Below are 19,507 nucleotides of genomic sequence, written 5' to 3' on the forward strand. Positions count from 1 at the left end.
AAAGTGATCCTATAAGGGTTCCGTTTTTCCTATTGAGGCACGGAACCCTAAAAATTACAATGTGCTTTATGAAATAATTGGTAATTAGTATGTTCAATTTTCAAAAGTAAGATACCAAGTAGGGTATCTTAAGAAAGGGCTTTGCACTTGTACATTCTAAAACAGATTTTTTATTTATTTTTATGCATTTTTTAACCCCCGACCCAAAAAGAGGGGTGTTATAAGTTTGACGTGTGTATCTGTGTATCTGTGTATCTGTGTATCTGTCTGTGGCATCGTAGCGCCTAAACGAATGAACCGATTTTAATTTACTTTTTTTTGTTTGAAAGGTGGCTTGATCGAGAGTGTTCTTAGCTATAATCCAAAAAAATTGGTTCAGCCGTTTGAAAGAGTTATCAGCTCTTTTCTAGTTTTCTTGTAGAAAAGAAGGTTAGATAACCGTTAGGTTCATAATATTATGTCAATTGACAAATGTCAAGCTGTCAAGATGGACGTTGCCTGAATACATAATTATTTATTTGAAACTTGATTTGAAAATGATGTTTTGGAAAACTCAGATACTTTAGATCGTAGGCGCGGAATAGTCCAAGAAAATCAGTTCAGCCGTTTGGAAGTTATCAGGTATTTTCTAGTTACTGTAACCTTCACTTGTCGGGGGTGTTATAAATTTTTAATTTACACTTGTTTATCTATCGTACAAAATGTCGAAAAAAGCACAGTTTGACGCGTACTTGATCGGTTTTTGGGTCCTGAGATAAGTGCGATCGTCAATATGATCACTTACCCCAATATGTATATAGATATGTACATAATGTGTAATGCCACTCACTTATCACAGTTGATAAAGAGTTCAAATGAGTATTAATCGCATTAACATTATTAATAATGACGAGTTTTATTTGAAATTTTCATGAACGCAGACGCTAGTGTTAACGTGAAATATTTATTTTTAATTTAAACATTTTATTATTAATAATGATGACTTCTTTAACAGTATTTTTGCTATTTATCTGCACTGTTGTGACGTGCTATGCTTTACCAGTTCAAAAGAGGTAAGAAAATATAAACTTATTGAGACTAGGACCTACTTACTATACTTAAGCAGTTATTTTTAATATTCAATTCATAAAAGTGAATGTTACTTTTTGAAAAACATCAAAAAAAAATTATTTTGACCACAGATCTCACATAATAGAGAAAGTTCTATGCATAAATTCACGGTCTAATTTATAAATTAAATATTTAAATTTATTTAATTCAATTAAATTTACAGTATAGAACCACTTGAAATTAAGGAAATCAAAGAAGTAGAACATCGTATCCTCGAAGAACTTGTAAGTTGGAAGCAAATTAGATTTATAAATAGAATAGGATATGAATGCAGTATGACAATGAGTTTCTAGCTAGTAAAGCGTTTGTGGACCTGTTTAAGTGGTATAGCATTTTAATAAATCTTCATCGGTTATATTATTTTACTTGTAAAATGGAAACCAGTGGTCGAAGCTTTTCACCACAATTTGAAAACTACATTATGCTCCAAAATTGACCAAGCTGAATATTAAATATCTCTCACTTATAATTAACAGAAATCATCACTGTAATTATAGTTCAGAGGTATGAATGAACTCAGGTATCAGAGATATGGGTTTAATGAAACTGCCATACCTCTTACAAGATAGCCCGCTTCCATCTTAGACTGCATCGTCACTTAACATCAGGTGAGATCGTAGTCAAGGGCTAACTTGTATCAGAATTTTAAAAAAGGTCAAAAGTTTAAACAAATTAATGTTAGTTTGATCGTCAATAATGCGTAAGTAGAATGTGATGTTTGACACTTTTATTATATTTCCAGAAGAATGATGTTAGAAGAAAGAGAGATATTTACGAGTACAGCTACAGTGCCTCTACTAAAACGGTAATTTTATAAAATTTCATTACAGTAAATAATTCTTTACCTACTCGTATCTATGAACAGAATTATTATTATCTATATCTATACTAATAAATAAAATTGAAGTATCGTGTTTGTTTGAACGGGCTAATCATCGGAATGGCTAAACCTATTTTGACGGGACTTTCACAGACAAGTAGAAGATTAACCAAGGAGTAACATAGCCTACTTTTTTGACCGACTTTCAAAAATGGAGTTGTGTTTTTTTACCTATGTAGAATATCGATAAGTAATGGAAAATCACATCGGCTCTTTCAAAGCCTGGCTCTTTCATGCACACTCTCCCCTACAATGATATCTCCGAGATTTCTGAACCGATTTGCGTAATTTTTTTTAATCTTAACCCATTATAGCCTAGCGGTGCCATATGGCACCCAATTTCGTATGTTTAAATTGTTGGGCCCTGTCCTTGTAATAAGAGGTGAAGTCAAGTGGTTTGTTGTCAATGCAATGCTAGAGGGACATAGCCATTACTCCATTTACTTTGTTTTGTCCCATAAGCTTTTTGTGACCTGCACCAGCACCTGTAAATCAGTGATGTGAAATTGCTGCCAATAATGGATGCAACATTCCAGTAAGGGGATCATATTTTTTTTATTTTGAGTAATGTAATACTTTTATGCATTTACACTAGATGCCAAACCTTGTATTGACTTGTTCATATCATAAAACTGTCGTATTTTGTTTATTGTTTGGATTATAGCATGTTAAAAGATATGGATGCCGTACAGCACCGCTAGGTCATTATGTTGTCTTTTATTATGTATACTAAAAGTCTAATTTATGTCTTTTCTTTGGTTATTCCTTATGTAATGGCTTTTTTGTTTCATTGGAGATTGTACATTACATGAGGCACTTGCTATACAAGAAGAAGACCATGAACTCAAGCCTCAATTGCTATAAATTGAAGCTCCAGACCCTATAATCCCATCTGACAAAGATGAGGGTAGTTTCATAAATAATCCCACTGGTCGGCAACTCAATGCTAGATGTGAAGTGGTGCTAGGCTCTACATCTGTTCATACCTATTTCAGTTAAAAAATACGCCACGACGTGGTGGCCGTCTATCAGCTTGAAACACCAAGCAAAAACATCTAAAAAATACTGGCAATCGGGTCTAACAGCATATGTTATGACAGCAAAAATCATTTATTGGTACCCAGCGAGTCATGTCGCAAGTGTGGGTAACAGTATTGTCAGTCAGACTAGATTACAGTGCAATAAATGTACCGTGGGGCTCTGTGCACCCTGCAACCTACAAGCTTCCTACAAATAATATGTAATTTTATGGAAATATATGTAAATGTTCATGTAATATATTGGATCTTTTAATCAATTTTGGACCTTGAACTATACAAGAGTTAATACCTTAATAATTCTTATCAAATTGTGGTAGAACATTTTGGTAACAATCAGTTATAAGAAATTTATGAGACATTTGAAAAGACACGGTAGGAGCCTAGCGGTGCCATGCAGCATCCATGGTTATTTCCAGAAGTAAGACTTGCACCAAAATTCTGATGATTAGATCTGACTAATAGGGTCCATAATAACAACATATCAATGAAAAACTCAATTCTGAGACCTTAAAATAATTCAGGCTATAATGGGTTAAGGGATCTTTGCGACATTGTTCCACAAAAAATTTGGAAACCAACTCCTCAATCCTGATGCTGCAGGGGATCTGACCAATTCACGCGGGCGAAGCTGTGGGCATCACCTAGTAAAGATATAAAAGGAGGAATATTACCTAACGTACAGCTCAAACCACTGGCTCTAAATACTTCAACTTAAGTCTGTAGGTTTTTGGCTTCGAGCCTTTCTCCTCCTATCACCATCTGGAGAGGATTTCAGAAAAATTCAGTAATTACTTGAACACGAAACAAAAGTTATACGCAGTCACGGGCAAAACGTCGCATCGTCGTCGGTCAGCAAACAATACCGCAAAAGTAATATTTTGCTAATATTCACGAGAGCCGAAAACGGTTTCTTTTCGATTGGCAGCTTTTGAACCAGAAAAAACAATATAGTGGAACAAATAAATAAATGAAATATAATCTTTTAAAATCGATTAAACGGATGGGTCTTGAATATCAAGCAGACAGACAGACATACACACTTTCGTATTTTTAATATTAGTATGGATATCTGTATTTATGTATAATTAAATAGTATATTTTATAAGCCACAAGAAGCGTAAGAAAAAAGTATGGTTTTTATTATATGATAAATGTACCTACATGAACGTATTAATTAATCTGTGTATACTATACTGTATATTTTCAGGAATCATCGGTCAATTTCAGTATGAAAAGGACTGAAACTGGAAACCACCAAATGTTTATTATTGGGCCAGGAGAAAATAATCAAAATTATGTAAAAATTAGTGTAGCTGCGTAATAATCAGTATCAATGTCATATTGTTTATTGGATTTTACCCTTTAATATATTAATTATAATATACTTATTTGATGTTGTTATTATTTATTGAAAATAAAAATTTATATTTGAGCATAATTATTTTTTGGGTCCTCGCGTTTTATTAACTAGACTAGATGATGCCCGCGACCTCGTCCGCACAGATGAAGGTTTTTGAAAATCCGGGAGAACTCTTTGATTTTTTTGGGACAAAAGTTGCTTAATATGTCGTATCCAATAAGATATGGTAAGGTATTAAATATTTTCTGATTCAGCCTCATAATAGATTGTCAAGTTTAAATTATAGTTTTAATAAGTGCAAAAAATTGTAAAACAGAAAAGCTGTAGTAGATTAATAATTTAGATTATAGTTAAGAAAGGTAGTAAGTAGATATAGTTTTTTAATAGGTAAATACTATTAAAACTTGCCGAGATATATTATACTCAAAATAAAACACAAAATATAAAAAATACACGCGGGCAGCGTAGCAATATTTAAAGCAATCATAGAACGTCGTACATGTTCATAGATAAAAAGTTTCTATGAAGCTTATTGGTACACTAGCTGATAACCACAGCTTCGCCCGCGTGGATTTAGGTTTTTTAAATCCCTATGGGAAAGTAGATTATCCGTAATAGCCCGTTCCCGGGATGCAACGGGTTTCTGTACGTGTCTGTACCACGTAAAAACATTTAAACGGGTGATCCCTTAAAAATCCCGTGGGATCGCCAGGATTTATGAATGCAGCATCAGGGTTGAAGAGTTGGGTCCTCAAGGTCAACGACAAAGTCTTTACTTGGTATAGATACCCTCAATAGAAACTTATAACCGACAATTTCTAAATCCCATCAGCTTTAGTGGTCAGGTCCCTTGCAGCATCAGGATTGAGGAGTTGGAATCTAAGTCTTTTATGGAACAATGTCGCAAAGTTCCTTTATCAATTAAAAAAAAAACGCAAATCGGTTCAGAAATCTCGGAGATATCAGTGTACATAGGTAGAAAAACACAACTCCTCCATTTTTGAAAGTCGGTTAAAAAAGTAGCCTATATTACTCCCTGGCCAATCCTCTACTTATCAGTGAAAATCCAGCGGTCCAGCCGTTCCGAAGATTAGCCCGTTCAAACAAACAGACAGACTGACAAAAATTTTAAAAACGTGTGATTCAGTTATGGTATCGTTCAAATAACCATATGACCTTAATATGAGGTAGTTATTTCGAAATTACAGACAGACACTCCAATTTTATTTATTAGTAGTATAGATTCCTAATTGAATATCAATGCTTTTATTCACGAAGCCAACCATCCCTCTAGTTCTTTCTAAAGGCTCTTTTTTACCCGACTGCGGCAAAGCCAAAAGGAAGGGTTATGATTTTAGCAGTCTATGTATGTATGTAAGTTTGTATCCAGATTCTGTGTCTTCCACAGTAGCGCCTAAACTACTGGGCCGATTTTAATGAATGAGGTGTCAATTGATTCGTTCTAAAGATCCGGCTGACATAGGCTATATTTTATACGAAAAAAGTTGACCTTACGGATATGTCACATCAAAAAAAGTGTGGGTCTCCAATTTTTTTTTTCTATTGTATCGAGCGTGATGTCAAATGAAAGAGGAAAAAATTTTGAGGTCATGAATATAAATGTACTAACTACAATATTAAAATAAACCAAGCGACAGAAAAACAATTTTACTATAGTATTTCAGCGTTTTTCACATACTAAGTATAAGATCTTCTAATTGTTTTTGTGGAAGATGTTTTTACCATCAAATTTTTTAACATTTTAAGTAGTAACAATTTGATGATAAAATCATAAGAGTACAAAATACTTACCAACCGATATAATAAAAATTATACTTAATTGGTTATGACGTTATGTACCTATTAATTTTATTTTTTGTTTATTTTTAATCAAATCATAATATTATAATCCAACTTGATAGTAAAACATTTTGTAAAATATTTTGTATATTATTTATGTTCCTACTAAACTTTAAGCCCATTTTAAATAAGTTTCGTTAGATAATAACATTGGAGATAACTCGTCACGTTTAGAATTAAATATCCCTACTGATATTATATGAATCGAAAAGTGTGTCTGTCTGTCTGCTAGCTTTTTACCGCTCATCTAATTAACCATTTTTGACGAAAGCTTATGGAGATAGCTTACATGCCGGGGAAGGACGTATTTTGCGGGCATCAACTACTTTGTACATACGAGTAGGTAGCTTGCATCCTGAAGACAGACCTAGAGTGCTTTCTAACCCGGAAAATCAAAGAGTTCTCAGGATATTTTTAAATCCATGCGGGCATGATCTATTAAATAATAAAATTAATACAAAATCGAATCCTTCCACAGTTAAATATGTAAGGTAAGGTTCGATTAATTATTTATTATTCTATTATTCAATAAAAAAAAGTCATCGTAGGATAGGTAAAATATTGGGGTACCAGCCAGGTAACCTCCTGGTGTGCCTGAATGTTGCAGGTAGCAGCAGCGCTTGGGCCGGTGTACCCAGGTAACATGGTTAACGATTCCTCTTCATGGGATGTTGTTAACTGACCTGGCAGGGAGGGGGTGTTGTCCGCGCGTCTCTCTGGGTGTCCCTAGCAGAGGGCGCAGTAGACGCACCCATGCGGCACAGCCCCAGAAGCGGAGGGTGTGGCTGTGTTGGGTGGTTGGTGATGGGGCTTCATCACCCATCCAGTCACTGGCTGACCTACCGGTCTCTCGCCTGTCCAGTTTGGAGACGGGTGAGGGAGATGTTGAGGATGGGGAACGTGGAAAGGGGATTGCTCTTTCCGCGAACCCTAGCACTCGAGAGGACCTGTGGGCGATGGACACGGGGCGGTCCGTCGCTCACAGTGTGGTCCTCGGGTTAGATGGCGTGCTCTGGTTCCGGCATACCTCTAATGGTGTTTGAGGGCACGTAGCGTCCCAGTGGTGGGTCTGCTACGGTGGACATCCGCTGGTGGAGTAACGAGGTGTTTTCGGTCCCTTGTGCTCCGTCATCAGCGGTGGGATGGAACTCTTGAGGTTTTTAGTCAGTAGGAGTCCGACATAACAACTGTGCTCCTCCGTGGTCGGTGGTATCCATGACAGATTTTCCTCACGAGAACAAAAAAAGAAAAAAAAGATTTAAAGAAGTAATTATATTTTTTCAACACACTTGCCCATAAAGTGGCTCTAATTTCACCGCAATTAGGCACATAGTGACACTTATAATCAAACTGAGACTTTTTCATTGCTATTATTCACAAGTGAGTTATAGATTTATTTTATTTTATTGGTTGAGTTCCTTTGTTCTTAAAAAAGTTTCGATACAAAAAGATCGTGTTCAAATACATAGTCCAAATAAATTAAAGAACTTATTGCTAGCTCATTTCATGCAACTTCGTATTTAAATAGATAATTTTAACTTGTACGTGTTTAATAAATAAAACTTTCACTCAAATATAACTTTTGTTTTTTCTGTAAAAAAGAAAACTTGAAATTCACCATTTTGTACATGGCTAAAACGCTATCCGCCTTCAACGGCTCTGGGGTTCGATTGCGGACACATCTAGATTTTGACATCATGAGCACACCGGCACCACTTCATAATGTTGTGTGTCAAGTCTGTCAGTCTTCATATGGGGAGAGTGGTGAACTGTGGCCCTTCTTGATCTGAGAGGAAACCCATGCTCAATTATAGTAAGCCGGCGATGATGATATGATGATTGAAAGCTGGGTTTTCTTATTTTTAATCTTAATTAGGTTATAATTTTTTTTTATGGTTTTGAACTTACTTTGACCTGACAGTGATGAACTACGTAAAATACCTAATAATAACGATGATAGTAGGTACGGTATAAATAGCGACACAGCGATTATTATCGGTTAAAATACGTCTTGTGGTTCATTTGAGAGTAGTTATTTGCTTTTGATAGTAATTATTATATTAAAAATAATAGGTACAGTTTATTCTAATTAATAATATCAAATGGCTAAAATATTTATTTTGTGCGTCACTTTAGCCGCCTTAGTGGTTATCGCTGATTCTAAATCTTTAAGGTAAGCTTCACAGTAGAATACAATGAACGAATGCGTTTTTCAAGTGCCAGCCATTGTGCCAACATGCTGGCCAAGGTTGTTTGTTAATTACGCCAAGATCCTTTGATGAAGCCTGCGATGTCAGCGCTGGTAACATGCAGCAAATGTACCTACACTAAGCAGAGTTGGTAGCCTGTTTAAAAAACAAACGGTAAAAACCAGTTTTTTAAACATGTGATTTAACGAAAACAAGTAGGTATGTATTTAAAAAATGTTTAAATAAAAAAAACAGTTTTATACACGTTTTAAGGGTTCCCTACCTCAAAAGGAAAAACGGAACCCTTGTAGGATCACTTTGTTGTTTTTACTTTTACTTTAAGGTAGGCCTTTGATGTGAACAAGGATAATAAAAGTTGAAAAAAATATAGGCTTAATTTTTTATATAATTTAAAGATAACTATTTTTCAGCCATACAGAGGAGATTTGCCACGACTGTGCCGAAGTTGTAGGAACTGAAGAGAAGGTAAAGGATGTTTATATTTTTTTTGAGCCGGCTAGGGCTGTCAATGCGTTCAGCTTTACCACCCGTTGCTGAAGTGACAATGGGCGAGGCACATAGAAAAACTGTTATACGTTGGGGTTCCAATGTGCTTGAAATGCGACCTCGTAGGTACCGGAAAGCGCAGAGTTGGCATATTCCCCAAAAGGTGGACAGAAGACGCTGCCAGACTGCGCCGCGGCGTGCGGAAGTCTCTACAAGAGACCTATGTCTGTGGAGGTTCTATCGGTTAAAAAAACCGGCCACGTGCGAGTCAGACTCGCACGTGGCCAACGTTTTTCCAACATTTTGCACGATAAATAAAAAACTATTATGCACAAAAGTAATTAAAAATCTGTTTTAGGATGTACAGGTAAAGCCCTTTCATATTATGATACCCCACTTGGTATAGTTATCTTACTTTGAAAATTGAAACACATTTTAATTTTTTTTACATGATAAATATAACCACAAATTCGCGCTTTTCAGATTTATTCCTGTATATGTACTATAAGACCTACCCTACCTGCCAAATTTCATGATTCTAGGTCAACGGGAAGTACCCTATAGGTTTCTTGACAGACGACAAACAACATGACGACACGACGACACGACAGACAGACAACAAAGTGATCCTATGAGGGTTCCGTTTTTTTCTTTTGAGGTACGGAACCCTAAAAATGACGTTGACGATGGTCAGTGACTTGAAAATATTAACTTTTAGATATAGAGAAATATGGCCTAAGTAAGGAACAATGGCGTTCGATTCTCCGAAAATCCGTAAATATTGTAGAGAACATAATATAATATTATAAATATGTTAGTTTAGTTTTAGTTTGTTCAGTTGCTCCTTGTATATACCTACTAATATTATAAATGCGAAAGCGTGTCTGTGTATTACCTGTGTTTTCACAGCCCATTCGTTTCCCAATTAAAAGTTCCCACGGGATTTAAAAACCTAAGTCCACGCGGATAGTCGTGGCGGTGGACATCGTCTGGTAATTTTAGTATTATGATGTAAAAGAAGAAAGTGACTGCTTGATGTGATTTTATCGTTAATGTCCAGAAATTTTTGCATTGCAGACATTTTGCATTGTAGATTGTTTGTATAATGTAGACCACTACCTCAGGAGGATTTTCAGAATTTCTGAAGAAATTGTAAAAAAAAACAAATAAATATTTTGTTATTACTTAAAACAAACAACCCCGAAATCGTTTAAAGCAGGATCTAAGAATTTTGTTATCTTTCCAGGCCTATAAGCGATCAAAGAGAGATCATGAAGGTCTGAAATTTGCTAAAGATCTCACACTCGGTATTTTAGTAAGTATTTTTGACATTATTTTCGCTCCATAAAATGTACATATCTATGATAACTTGTTACGTTTATATATTACATCACACTATATAAAGGCAAAAGTTTGTGTGTACTTATATGTTTGTTACTCATGCACGCATAAACTACTGGACGGATTTGCTACTTTTTATCCCGGAAAATCAAAGAGTTCCCACAGGATTTTGAAAAAGCTGAACCCACGCGAAAGAAGTCACGGGCATTATTTAGTGGCGTATAAAATTCGTACTCGGTGATGAGCAAGACAGAAGAAGACGCACGCACGAGAATAGAAGAGATAGTGCTTTACAAATGTGACCTAACTGTCGTAGTTTTGCGTCACTTCTCCTTCTTCTAGATTGTATTTTTAGGGTTCCGTATTTAAAGGGTGCCAATAGGACCCTATATATTATTACTAAGCCTCTGCTGTACGTCCGTCCGTACGTTTGTCTGCGGGCTGTTTTTGAACCGTAATAAGTAGAGAGTTGATACTTCAGACTACACAGAATGTGTATTCCTATTGCCGCTCTAACAACAAATAATAAAAAAATTAAATGGCCCTCATGAAAATTTAGGAAAATTAAAAAGTGATATTTCTTTTACGATGCTATGGAACCCTTCGTGTATGAGTCCGACTCGAACTTGACCGATTTTTAACATGTACTACATTAATCATGGTATCCAAAGTTTTTCTTCAATTAATTATTATTGTTAAATAAGTGCTGTCATCAGAGAAAAGTGAAAAAGATTGCTACCATTTAATGGTTCTTTTTTCTTTTAAGGGTACCACCTGGAACGGCATCGTAGAAGTGAACAAACTCAAACAGCCAAGACCGCGGCCAATAATAGTTGGTCCCGGGAATGGTAACACTAATCGTGTAATGATCAACAATCCATATGGTTACAACGGCTACTACGATGATTACAACGGTGGGAGCAACTTTAATTACAGAAACCCACAAAACTACAACTACTAATACTTAGTCAATAATAAATTCATTCAACGCAATTCCTGCTACAACCAATATCTCTATGTACTTCACGGTGCAATGTCTGCAATAGACCTCTATGTCTTAGCAGCGAATCGAAGCGAATGTCTACAATTTTACATAGCATATCTCCACTACGTGAAACATATTCCTACCTGTAGAGGCACCAGCGAGTAATCACTTTAGAGGCTACGCGTGCCACGACGTAGCGTAATTCGTTAGTTGCATCTAGCCCGTTGTATTGTGTGGTAGTCTACAAGAATTGTAACTTTAAATAGTGAATTATAATATATATATTTTTTAGTGTTCATTTCTTTTGTTTTTATTACTACCCTGGTAGAGAACACGGCGCTACTATATATCCAGCAACATTCGTCGTACATAAAATACCTGTACAAATATACCTGTACATTGGTGACTCGGACTTTGAACTACCAGGGTAGCGCGTGTTAATTTTATTAAAATAGTAACGTAACGTAAGCTAGGGCAACTCAAGTTAACACGTGTAAGGAAGTGAAAAACTAAAAAACTGTAAAAATGGCGCAACCTACGACAGTAGTGATGGATGAAGACACGCATCTAGCGTCGATATCTATCACGTCGAAGATCCCGGAGTTTTGGACCGACCAACCTAGGGTCTGGTTTATCCAGCTGGAAGCAATACTGGCACCACAAAAACAAGGAGACGCATCCAAGTATAATATAGTGGTATCCAAGCTGGGTAAGGATGTCATTCAACAGGTGACGGACATCCTCATCAATCCTCCGGAGGAGCGTAAGTACGAGGTACTTAAAGAAAGGTTGCTGAACATATATGAAGAGTCGGAGAACCGCCAAATACAGAAGCTCATCGGGGAGATGGAACTGAGTGATCAGAAACCCAGCCACCTCCTCCGAAAGATGCAGGATCTGGCAAGGGGTAAAATTAGTAATGAGACCCTAAGCGTATTATGGCAGAATCTGCTACCAGCAGCAGCACGAGGCGTTCTGGCTGCGACAGAAGCCAAAGATCTAGATAGACTAGCAGTGATTGCTGACAAAGTAATGGAAACTCTGAAGTCCCAACCGGTAGCAGAAGTGGCAGCAAAGGAGGCGGTACCCGGAAATTCGTCGATGGCAGCTGAAATAGCCAGGATACATGCAAGGTTGGACCAGCTGGACAGGTCCAGAGACAGTTGGCGAGGCAGGCGAGGTCGCGGAAGGTTCCGTGGTCGTTCGCGTTCCCGAGGACGAGAGGACAGCAGGTCCAGACGTACCCCGGATAGCCCGGACTGGCTCTGCGTGCATCATTTTAAATATAGGCAGAGAGCTAATCGCTGCGAACAGCCGTGCACCTGGAATAAGCAGGAAAACTAGTGAAGATGCAGGTGGAACCGGTGGGTACCTGCGTCGAATTAGGGAACCACCGTTTATGTGTTACGGATAAGGACAATGGCATACGCTATTTAATAGACACAGGTGCGAACATTTCAGTGTTGCCTAAAAGTTATAAATCAGTGTGTGACAGTGCAATGAATAATAAATACAAACTTTATGCCGCGAATGGTAGTGAAATACAAACTTTCGGAACAAAGACTCTAGTGTTAAATTTAAGATTGCGTCGTGCGTTTAAGTGGACTTTTGTAATAGCCGACGTTAAACAACCCATTTTAGGAGCGGATTTTTTAGCTAAGTATAATTTGTTAGTAGACTTAAGAAACAGACGATTGTTAGATCAAGAGACTAACATGTATGTAATTTCCACTATAGTAAACTCGGAGCATTCATCTATTTTTACTATAGCCGAATCGCATCCATGTTATTCTCTCCTAAGTAGGTTCCCAGAATTGACAATGCCAGCGACGTTCAAAGAACCACCACGTCACAGCGTAAGACACCACATCGAGACTTCAGGACCTCCGGTGCATGCGCGCCCAAGGCCGCTGCCGCCGGACCGATTTAAAAAGGTAAGAGAAGAATTTCGCCTTATGCAGGAAATGGGTATTTGCCGCCCGTCAAAGAGTGCGTGGGCGAGTCCTCTACACGTTGTACCTAAAAAAGATGGTAATATAAGGCCGTGTGGAGACTATAGAGCGCTGAATGCAATTACGAAGCCTGATAGATACCCAATTCCTCACATAAAGGATTTTACGTTTATTTTAGCCGATAAGAAAGTATTTAGCAGGATTGATATTAACCGAGCGTATCATTTTATTCCGATAGCAGAGGATGACGTGGAGAAAACAGCTATCATTACACCTTTTGGTTTGTTTGAATGGCCATGTATGTCTTTCGGTTTAAGAAACGCAGCACAGACGTTTCAACGTTTCATGAATAATTATGTCTTACAGGATTTAGAGGCAAATTTTCAACAAAATAACCCGGATTGTGCGAATTATAAAGCAGAATTTGTTTTTTCATACTTAGATGATTTAATAATAGCTAGCGAAAATAGTTCGCTTCACGAAAAACATTTAGAGACCGTTTTTGAAAGATTACAACAAGTTGGGCTAACTATTAATTTAGCAAAGTGTGCGTTTTCACAGGATAAAGTTGAGTTTTTGGGTCATGAGGTGTCAGCCAGTGGCTTAAGGCCGTTGCCAAGCAAGGTCCAAGCCATTGTAGACTTTCCCAGACCGAAAACGGTAGAGGAACTTCGTAGATTTCTGGGCATGGTAAATTTCTATAGAAGTCATTTGCGTCAGGCAGCCGAATATCAAGCTGAATTAAATAAGTATCTTCACGGAGCAAAGAAACGTGACAAAAGTAGTATAGTGTGGACAGAAAGTGCTATTCAAGCTTTCGAACAATGCAAGTTGAATTTACAGAATGCTGCTTTGTTAGCGTATCCGATAACAGGTCAAGTGCTTGCTATAATGGCAGACGCGTCAAATAGTTGTGTTGGAGGCACATTGCAACAAAGAGTAAATAACGAATGGGTTCCGTTAGGTTATTTTTCGAAAAAATTGACTGACACGCAACAAAAGTACAGTACCTACGACAGGGAGTTACTTTCGATTTATTTGTCAGTGCAATATTTTAGGAACATGTTCGAAGGTAGAGATCTCGTTTTGTATACAGATCATAAGCCGTTAACGTTTGCGTTTAAAAAGCTAAGTAGTAGTAAAGAAACGCCGCGAAGGACCCGTCAGTTATTATTTATTAGTGAGTTCACGACGGATATACGCTATACAAAAGGCGAAGAGAACGCGCCCGCGGACGCGTTATCGCGCGTTGAAACAATTTCGTGCCCGTCTGTACTTGACTTCACAGAAGTGGCTATTGCGCAAGCCAACGACAAAGAGCTCACAGAATTGCTAGGAACAAAAAACGGTAATACGAGACTAATAAAAATTGACTTGCCGAGCGTAAATAAACCGATTGTTTGTAACTTGCGAGGCGATAAGGCTAGGCCTTACTTACCAAAACAGTTTAGGCGTATCGCATACGAAGCAATACATAACATCAGCCATCCTGGCATTAGAACAACAAGGAAAATGGTAACTAATAATTATTTTTGGCCTGGGATGAATAAAGATATAGGTATTTGGGCTAGGTCGTGCATAGAGTGTCAAAAAGCAAAGGTTCACAGACACACTATGTCACCTTTAGGGCAATTTGCAAAAGTAGATAGAATGTGTCATTTACACATTGACATTACAGGTCCATTCACTATTTCAGAGGAAGGCTACAGGTATTGTCTTACAATGATCGATAGAGAAACAGGTTGGCCGGAAGCATTTCCAATTAAAGATATTTGTGCGAAGACAGTAGCCAAACTCGTGTATGAAGGATGGATTACTAGACATGGGTGTTTTATTAATTTGAGCTCAGATCAAGGAAAGCAATTTGAAAGCAGTCTCTTTAGACAGTTAATGAAATATTTAGGGGTTCATAAGTTAAGGACGACTCCGTACCATCCACAGAGTAATGGCGCGATCGAACGATGGCATCGTAGTTTTAAGGCCGCCTTAATGGCGAGATTAAAGGACAATAGGTCGTGGGTTGAAGAAATGCACACCATTATGATGGGACTGCGTGCAGCACCACGCAGTGACACAGGGGTAAGTGCCGCGGAATTAACCTTCGGGCGAACTCTGAGGCTCCCTGGAGAATTTTTCGAACCATCGGATGATAAGATAACGGACGGTGAGGAGTACCTAAAGCAGTTGAAACAGGTAATTAGTAATTTAAGACCGAAACCCGAGACACACAGAGACTCTCGGACTATTTTTGTGCACCCTGCCTTAAAAGACTGTAAAAAAGTTTTTGTTAGAAACGATGTAATGCGTAAGTGTCTGCAACCACCGTATGACGGTCCCTATGACGTCATAAAGCGGTTGGAAAAAGCATACTTAGTACAGTTACCCAATAGACAAGCACTTATTTCCATTGACAGGTTGAAACCAGCTTTTGTCCTGGATATCGAAAATCCACGACAAACGCCGGGTGAAACGTCATGTAAGAAAAAATGTAGATTTAGCGACGATGACGTTTTGCCGACTCATACAATCCGTACTACTCGGAGTGGGAGAGTCAGCAAAACGCCCGTTAGGTATCAGTAGAATAATTCGAGTAGCAACAATTGTAAGTGGACTTGCCACAGCGACCCCGTCGCCACCCGCTCAAGTTCTAGTGACCTCATCTCAAGTATTAATGTGTTAAGAGATGTACCATGCATCGAATCAAAGGAACACTTTAACTGGGTGACGTGTTTAAATTATGATTTGTTGGGTAAGCGGATCGGAAACATTGCTAGGGTTGTCGAAAAATGAAGAACGAATATTGTGAAATAAAATTAAGGTTGCGGAAATTCGTATTTAGTTAATTTTTATTAAGATAAAAATTTGGGGTGGTGTGATGTAGAGGCACCAGCGAGTAATCACTTTAGAGGCTACGCGTGCCACGACGTAGCGTAATTCGTTAGTTGCATCTAGCCCGTTGTATTGTGTGGTAGTCTACAAGAATTGTAACTTTAAATAGTGAATTATAATATATATATTTTTTAGTGTTCATTTCTTTTGTTTTTATTACTACCCTGGTAGAGAACACGGCGCTACTATATATCCAGCAACATTCGTCGTACATAAAATACCTGTACAAATATACCTGTACACTACCGAATAAAATAAATCATGTAAATGCGCATATAATATGTATGCAATTCACTGCCAGACCGAATTAATAATATTGTACACTACAAGCTACCCGGCAGAAATGTTTACACGTTGAACTTTAGAAAGAGATCATTGTTAGTTTCAGTTTCGTAGAACGTTGTCTCTGTCGTTGAAACTGTCAAGTGTCAAGTGAAAGTGACAGAGATGACGCTCTACAAAGTCAAAGCTGAAGATTATCTCTTTCTGAAGTTCAATGTGTAATCTTTGCTGCCGAGTAATGTACCACTATTTCCGATTATTACTTATAATAATAAATAAAAATCCGACGAGTTCATGTTTTTCTTGCACAATCAGTTATCCGTAATAAAAACCTTCAAGTCCAGACTAAACCTACAAGTAAGTATATGAATGTTTTTCTAAAGATCTAAAAATATTGCCGTACATAGTAAAGTAGATTACCTAAATAGCTATAAACATTATTTTCCAAAAAATTAAAACCCCATAAAGCTGATAGAATGACAACATTCATGTTACCCATAGTCTGTAACTACTATACCAAAGCCTTTGATGTCGAGCGATGACGACGCTCGTATAGGTGTTTACGCTGTCCTACCCTAATAATATATGTAAGTAAAAGTTCTCACTAAATTCGAATAGTTGTGGTTGTACCTTACAATCGCACCCGCTTAGATGAGTTTGATAAGTATTATTTAAAAACTAGCTGATGCCCGCAGCTTCGCTCGCGTGGATTGGTCAGATCCCCTGCAGCATCAGGATTAAAGAGTTGGAATCCAAATTTTTTATGAAACAGTGTCGCAAAGTTCCTCTATCGATTAAAAAAGAAATGACGCAAATCGGTTCAGAAATCTGGGAGATTTCGGTGTACATAGGTAGAAAAACACAACTCCCTTCTTGAAAGTCGGTTAAAAAAGTAGCCTATGTTACACCCTGGTTAATCCTCTACTTGTATGTGAAAATCCCGTTAAAATCGGTTCAGCCGTTCCGAAGATTAGCCTTTTCAAACAGACAGACAGACAGACAGACAGACAGACAGACAAAAATTTTAAAAACGTGTGATTCAGTTATGGTATCGTTCAAATAACCATATGACCTTAATATGTGGTAGTTATTTCGAAATTACAGACAGACACTCCAATTTTATTTATTAGTATAGATGCGCCGAAGAGAACCTCCTCCTTTTCCTCCTGATTAATTTCGTTAAATTCTTCACGGATAATTTTGTTTATCTAGTTCTTATTTCGGTTGTATGGCGCTTGATAAATAAGCTATGTATTATTTACATATCGTGAAAACTTGAGGAGTCTGTAAAGTGTATACATTGAGAAGTTACTGTAAGAATACCTATTTCCTTAAATTTCTCTCGCAGGGAATCGCGTGGTTTTAAATTATAGATTGCACGTATTGCCCTTCTTTGTAATATGAAAATGTTTCCTTATATCTGCCGCTTTAACCCATAGTAAGATTCCGTAAGACATGATAGGGTGAAAATAGGAAAAATATACAATTTTTGCAGTTTCCACGTCAGTTATCTATCGAATCTTTCTTACAGCGTGAGCAGCAGAGCTGAGTTTACTAGCAAGTGTTGATATATGGGCGTTCCACTGATAAGCTAGCTAGCTAGGGTAGAAGGCTAGCTTTAAGAGGGCTCTCTCCGTCACTCGTTTCATACAATCGTAGTTCTAATTTCTTTTGAATATTAAGCAACCAAAGTCCATGAAATTTTGCAGACAAATTCTAGAAACTAATATCTATGTTTGTGGTTTTCCAGATTTCTGTTAAAATATTCGGTTTCAAAGTTACGCGGTCTTAAAAATTTTCATACAAATCTTTGAGCCCCTGTAATTTTAAAACTACATATTTTTAGAAAAATCTAAAACACCACAGACACAGATATTAGTTTCTAGAATATGTCTGCAAAATTTCATGGACTTTGGTTGCTTAATATTCAAATGAAATTGGAACTACGATTGTATGAAACGAGTGGAAACGAGTGACGGAGAGAGCCCTGTTAAGTTTTAGCGTAATATTTTCAATATTCAAATGCAAAGCCTCTATAGCTCAACCGGTAAAGGAGTGGACTGAAAACCGAAAGGTCGACGGTTCAAACCCCGTCCGTTGCACTATTGTCGTCCCTACTCCTAGCACAAGCTTGACGCTTAGTTGTAGAGGAAAGGGGAATATTAGTCATTTGACATGGCTAATATTCTTTTTAAAAAAAAAAAAAACTCAGCAGAGAACTTGCCCATCGCTTTGCTATGTAACAAGCACAATTTCCAAGTTAGCTTCGTTGGAAAAATTAAGAGCTAGGTACGTGTTGTATGCAAAGTTGTCACAAAAGGTTTTATACTAACAAAATTGCAGTAACAAGACAGGAACGTTTCTCTAGGGGCTGTATTCGCGCCATTGTCTCGGTTGGTAATACTGTAAGGGCTCGAGCAAGATGTGTGGGACTCCACTCACAAACCATTGTCTAGCTTACTCTACCTGCAAAGACGGATTCAACAAAGCTTTCGCTCGTTCCGGCACTTGTGTTTATTTTTTGTTTTATGCAATTGTATGTTTCGAGTGTGTCATGTGGACTGTGGAGACGAAGGTAACCCCGCTCGTTTGGGAACTGAAGTGTGCACTTTTCTATTTATATCCGTGTCTCTTTGTACTAGATTCCATCTTCTATGATGATTTTTTTGCGTGTTTGTTAAGAGGCCTAATAGAGATGAATGAAAGAGAACTAGGAATTGATCCTGTACCGCCTTGTTGACCTATTTATTACTTTAGCCGCTTGTTGCAGTTTTGTTTTTTACTCTACTCTATGTGAATCAGAGAGCTTTGGGCCAGCACGGAAGATGTGATTATTCAATTGCGATTGCGAATTTTGTTGGAAATGATTTTTTAGGGTTCCGTACCTCAAAAGGAAAAACGGAACCCTTATAGGATCACTTTGTTGTCTGTCTGTCTGTCCGTCCTCCGTCGTGTCTGTCAAGAAAACCTGTAGGGTACTTCCCGTTGACCTAGAATCATGAATTTTGGCAGGTAGGTAGGTCTTATAGCACAAGTGAAGGAATATATCCGAAAATCGTAAATTTCTGGTCCAATCTTTCAAAAAAAAAATTAAAAATTGTTAAAATTTTCA

General features: G+C 37.5%; 3 protein-coding genes across 3 annotated transcripts in view; all 3 read left to right on the forward strand.

Moving 5' to 3' along the window:
• Positions 1–19,507, forward strand: part of LOC123867499 (UPF0389 protein CG9231) — a 212,597-nt gene that overhangs the window by 141,599 nt on the left and 51,491 nt on the right. The window lies entirely within an intron of this gene.
• On the forward strand, positions 863–4,418 carry LOC123867501. The gene is made up of 4 exons (XM_045909553.1): positions 863–1,052; positions 1,274–1,334; positions 1,853–1,915; positions 4,238–4,418. The coding sequence occupies exons 1-4, from the start codon at positions 976–978 to the stop codon at positions 4,349–4,351; spliced, it is 315 nt and encodes a 104-aa protein (XP_045765509.1). The 5' UTR covers positions 863–975; the 3' UTR covers positions 4,352–4,418.
• On the forward strand, positions 8,246–11,405 carry LOC123867500. The gene is made up of 4 exons (XM_045909552.1): positions 8,246–8,423; positions 8,871–8,925; positions 10,193–10,261; positions 11,054–11,405. The coding sequence occupies exons 1-4, from the start codon at positions 8,353–8,355 to the stop codon at positions 11,246–11,248; spliced, it is 390 nt and encodes a 129-aa protein (XP_045765508.1). The 5' UTR covers positions 8,246–8,352; the 3' UTR covers positions 11,249–11,405.

The sequence above is a fragment of the Maniola jurtina genome, chromosome 8 (genome assembly GCF_905333055.1).
Source record: "Maniola jurtina chromosome 8, ilManJurt1.1, whole genome shotgun sequence".
NCBI lineage: Eukaryota > Metazoa > Arthropoda > Insecta > Lepidoptera > Nymphalidae > Maniola > Maniola jurtina.

Bases quoted from the DNA above. Each gene is read 5' to 3' on its own strand.
- LOC123867500 (XM_045909552.1), top strand. From the start codon at position 8,353: ATGGCTAAAATATTTATTTTGTGCGTCACTTTAGCCGCCTTAGTGGTT. The intron at 8,926-10,192 runs GTAAAGGATGTT...TTATCTTTCCAG, and splicing joins TTGTAGGAACTGAAGAGAAG to GCCTATAAGCGATCAAAGAG. The intron at 10,262-11,053 runs GTAAGTATTTTT...TTTTCTTTTAAG, and splicing joins ATCTCACACTCGGTATTTTA to GGTACCACCTGGAACGGCAT.
- LOC123867501 (XM_045909553.1), top strand. From the start codon at position 976: ATGATGACTTCTTTAACAGTATTTTTGCTATTTATCTGCACTGTTGTG. The intron at 1,335-1,852 runs GTAAGTTGGAAG...TTATATTTCCAG, and splicing joins ATCGTATCCTCGAAGAACTT to AAGAATGATGTTAGAAGAAA. The intron at 1,916-4,237 runs GTAATTTTATAA...GTATATTTTCAG, and splicing joins ACAGTGCCTCTACTAAAACG to GAATCATCGGTCAATTTCAG.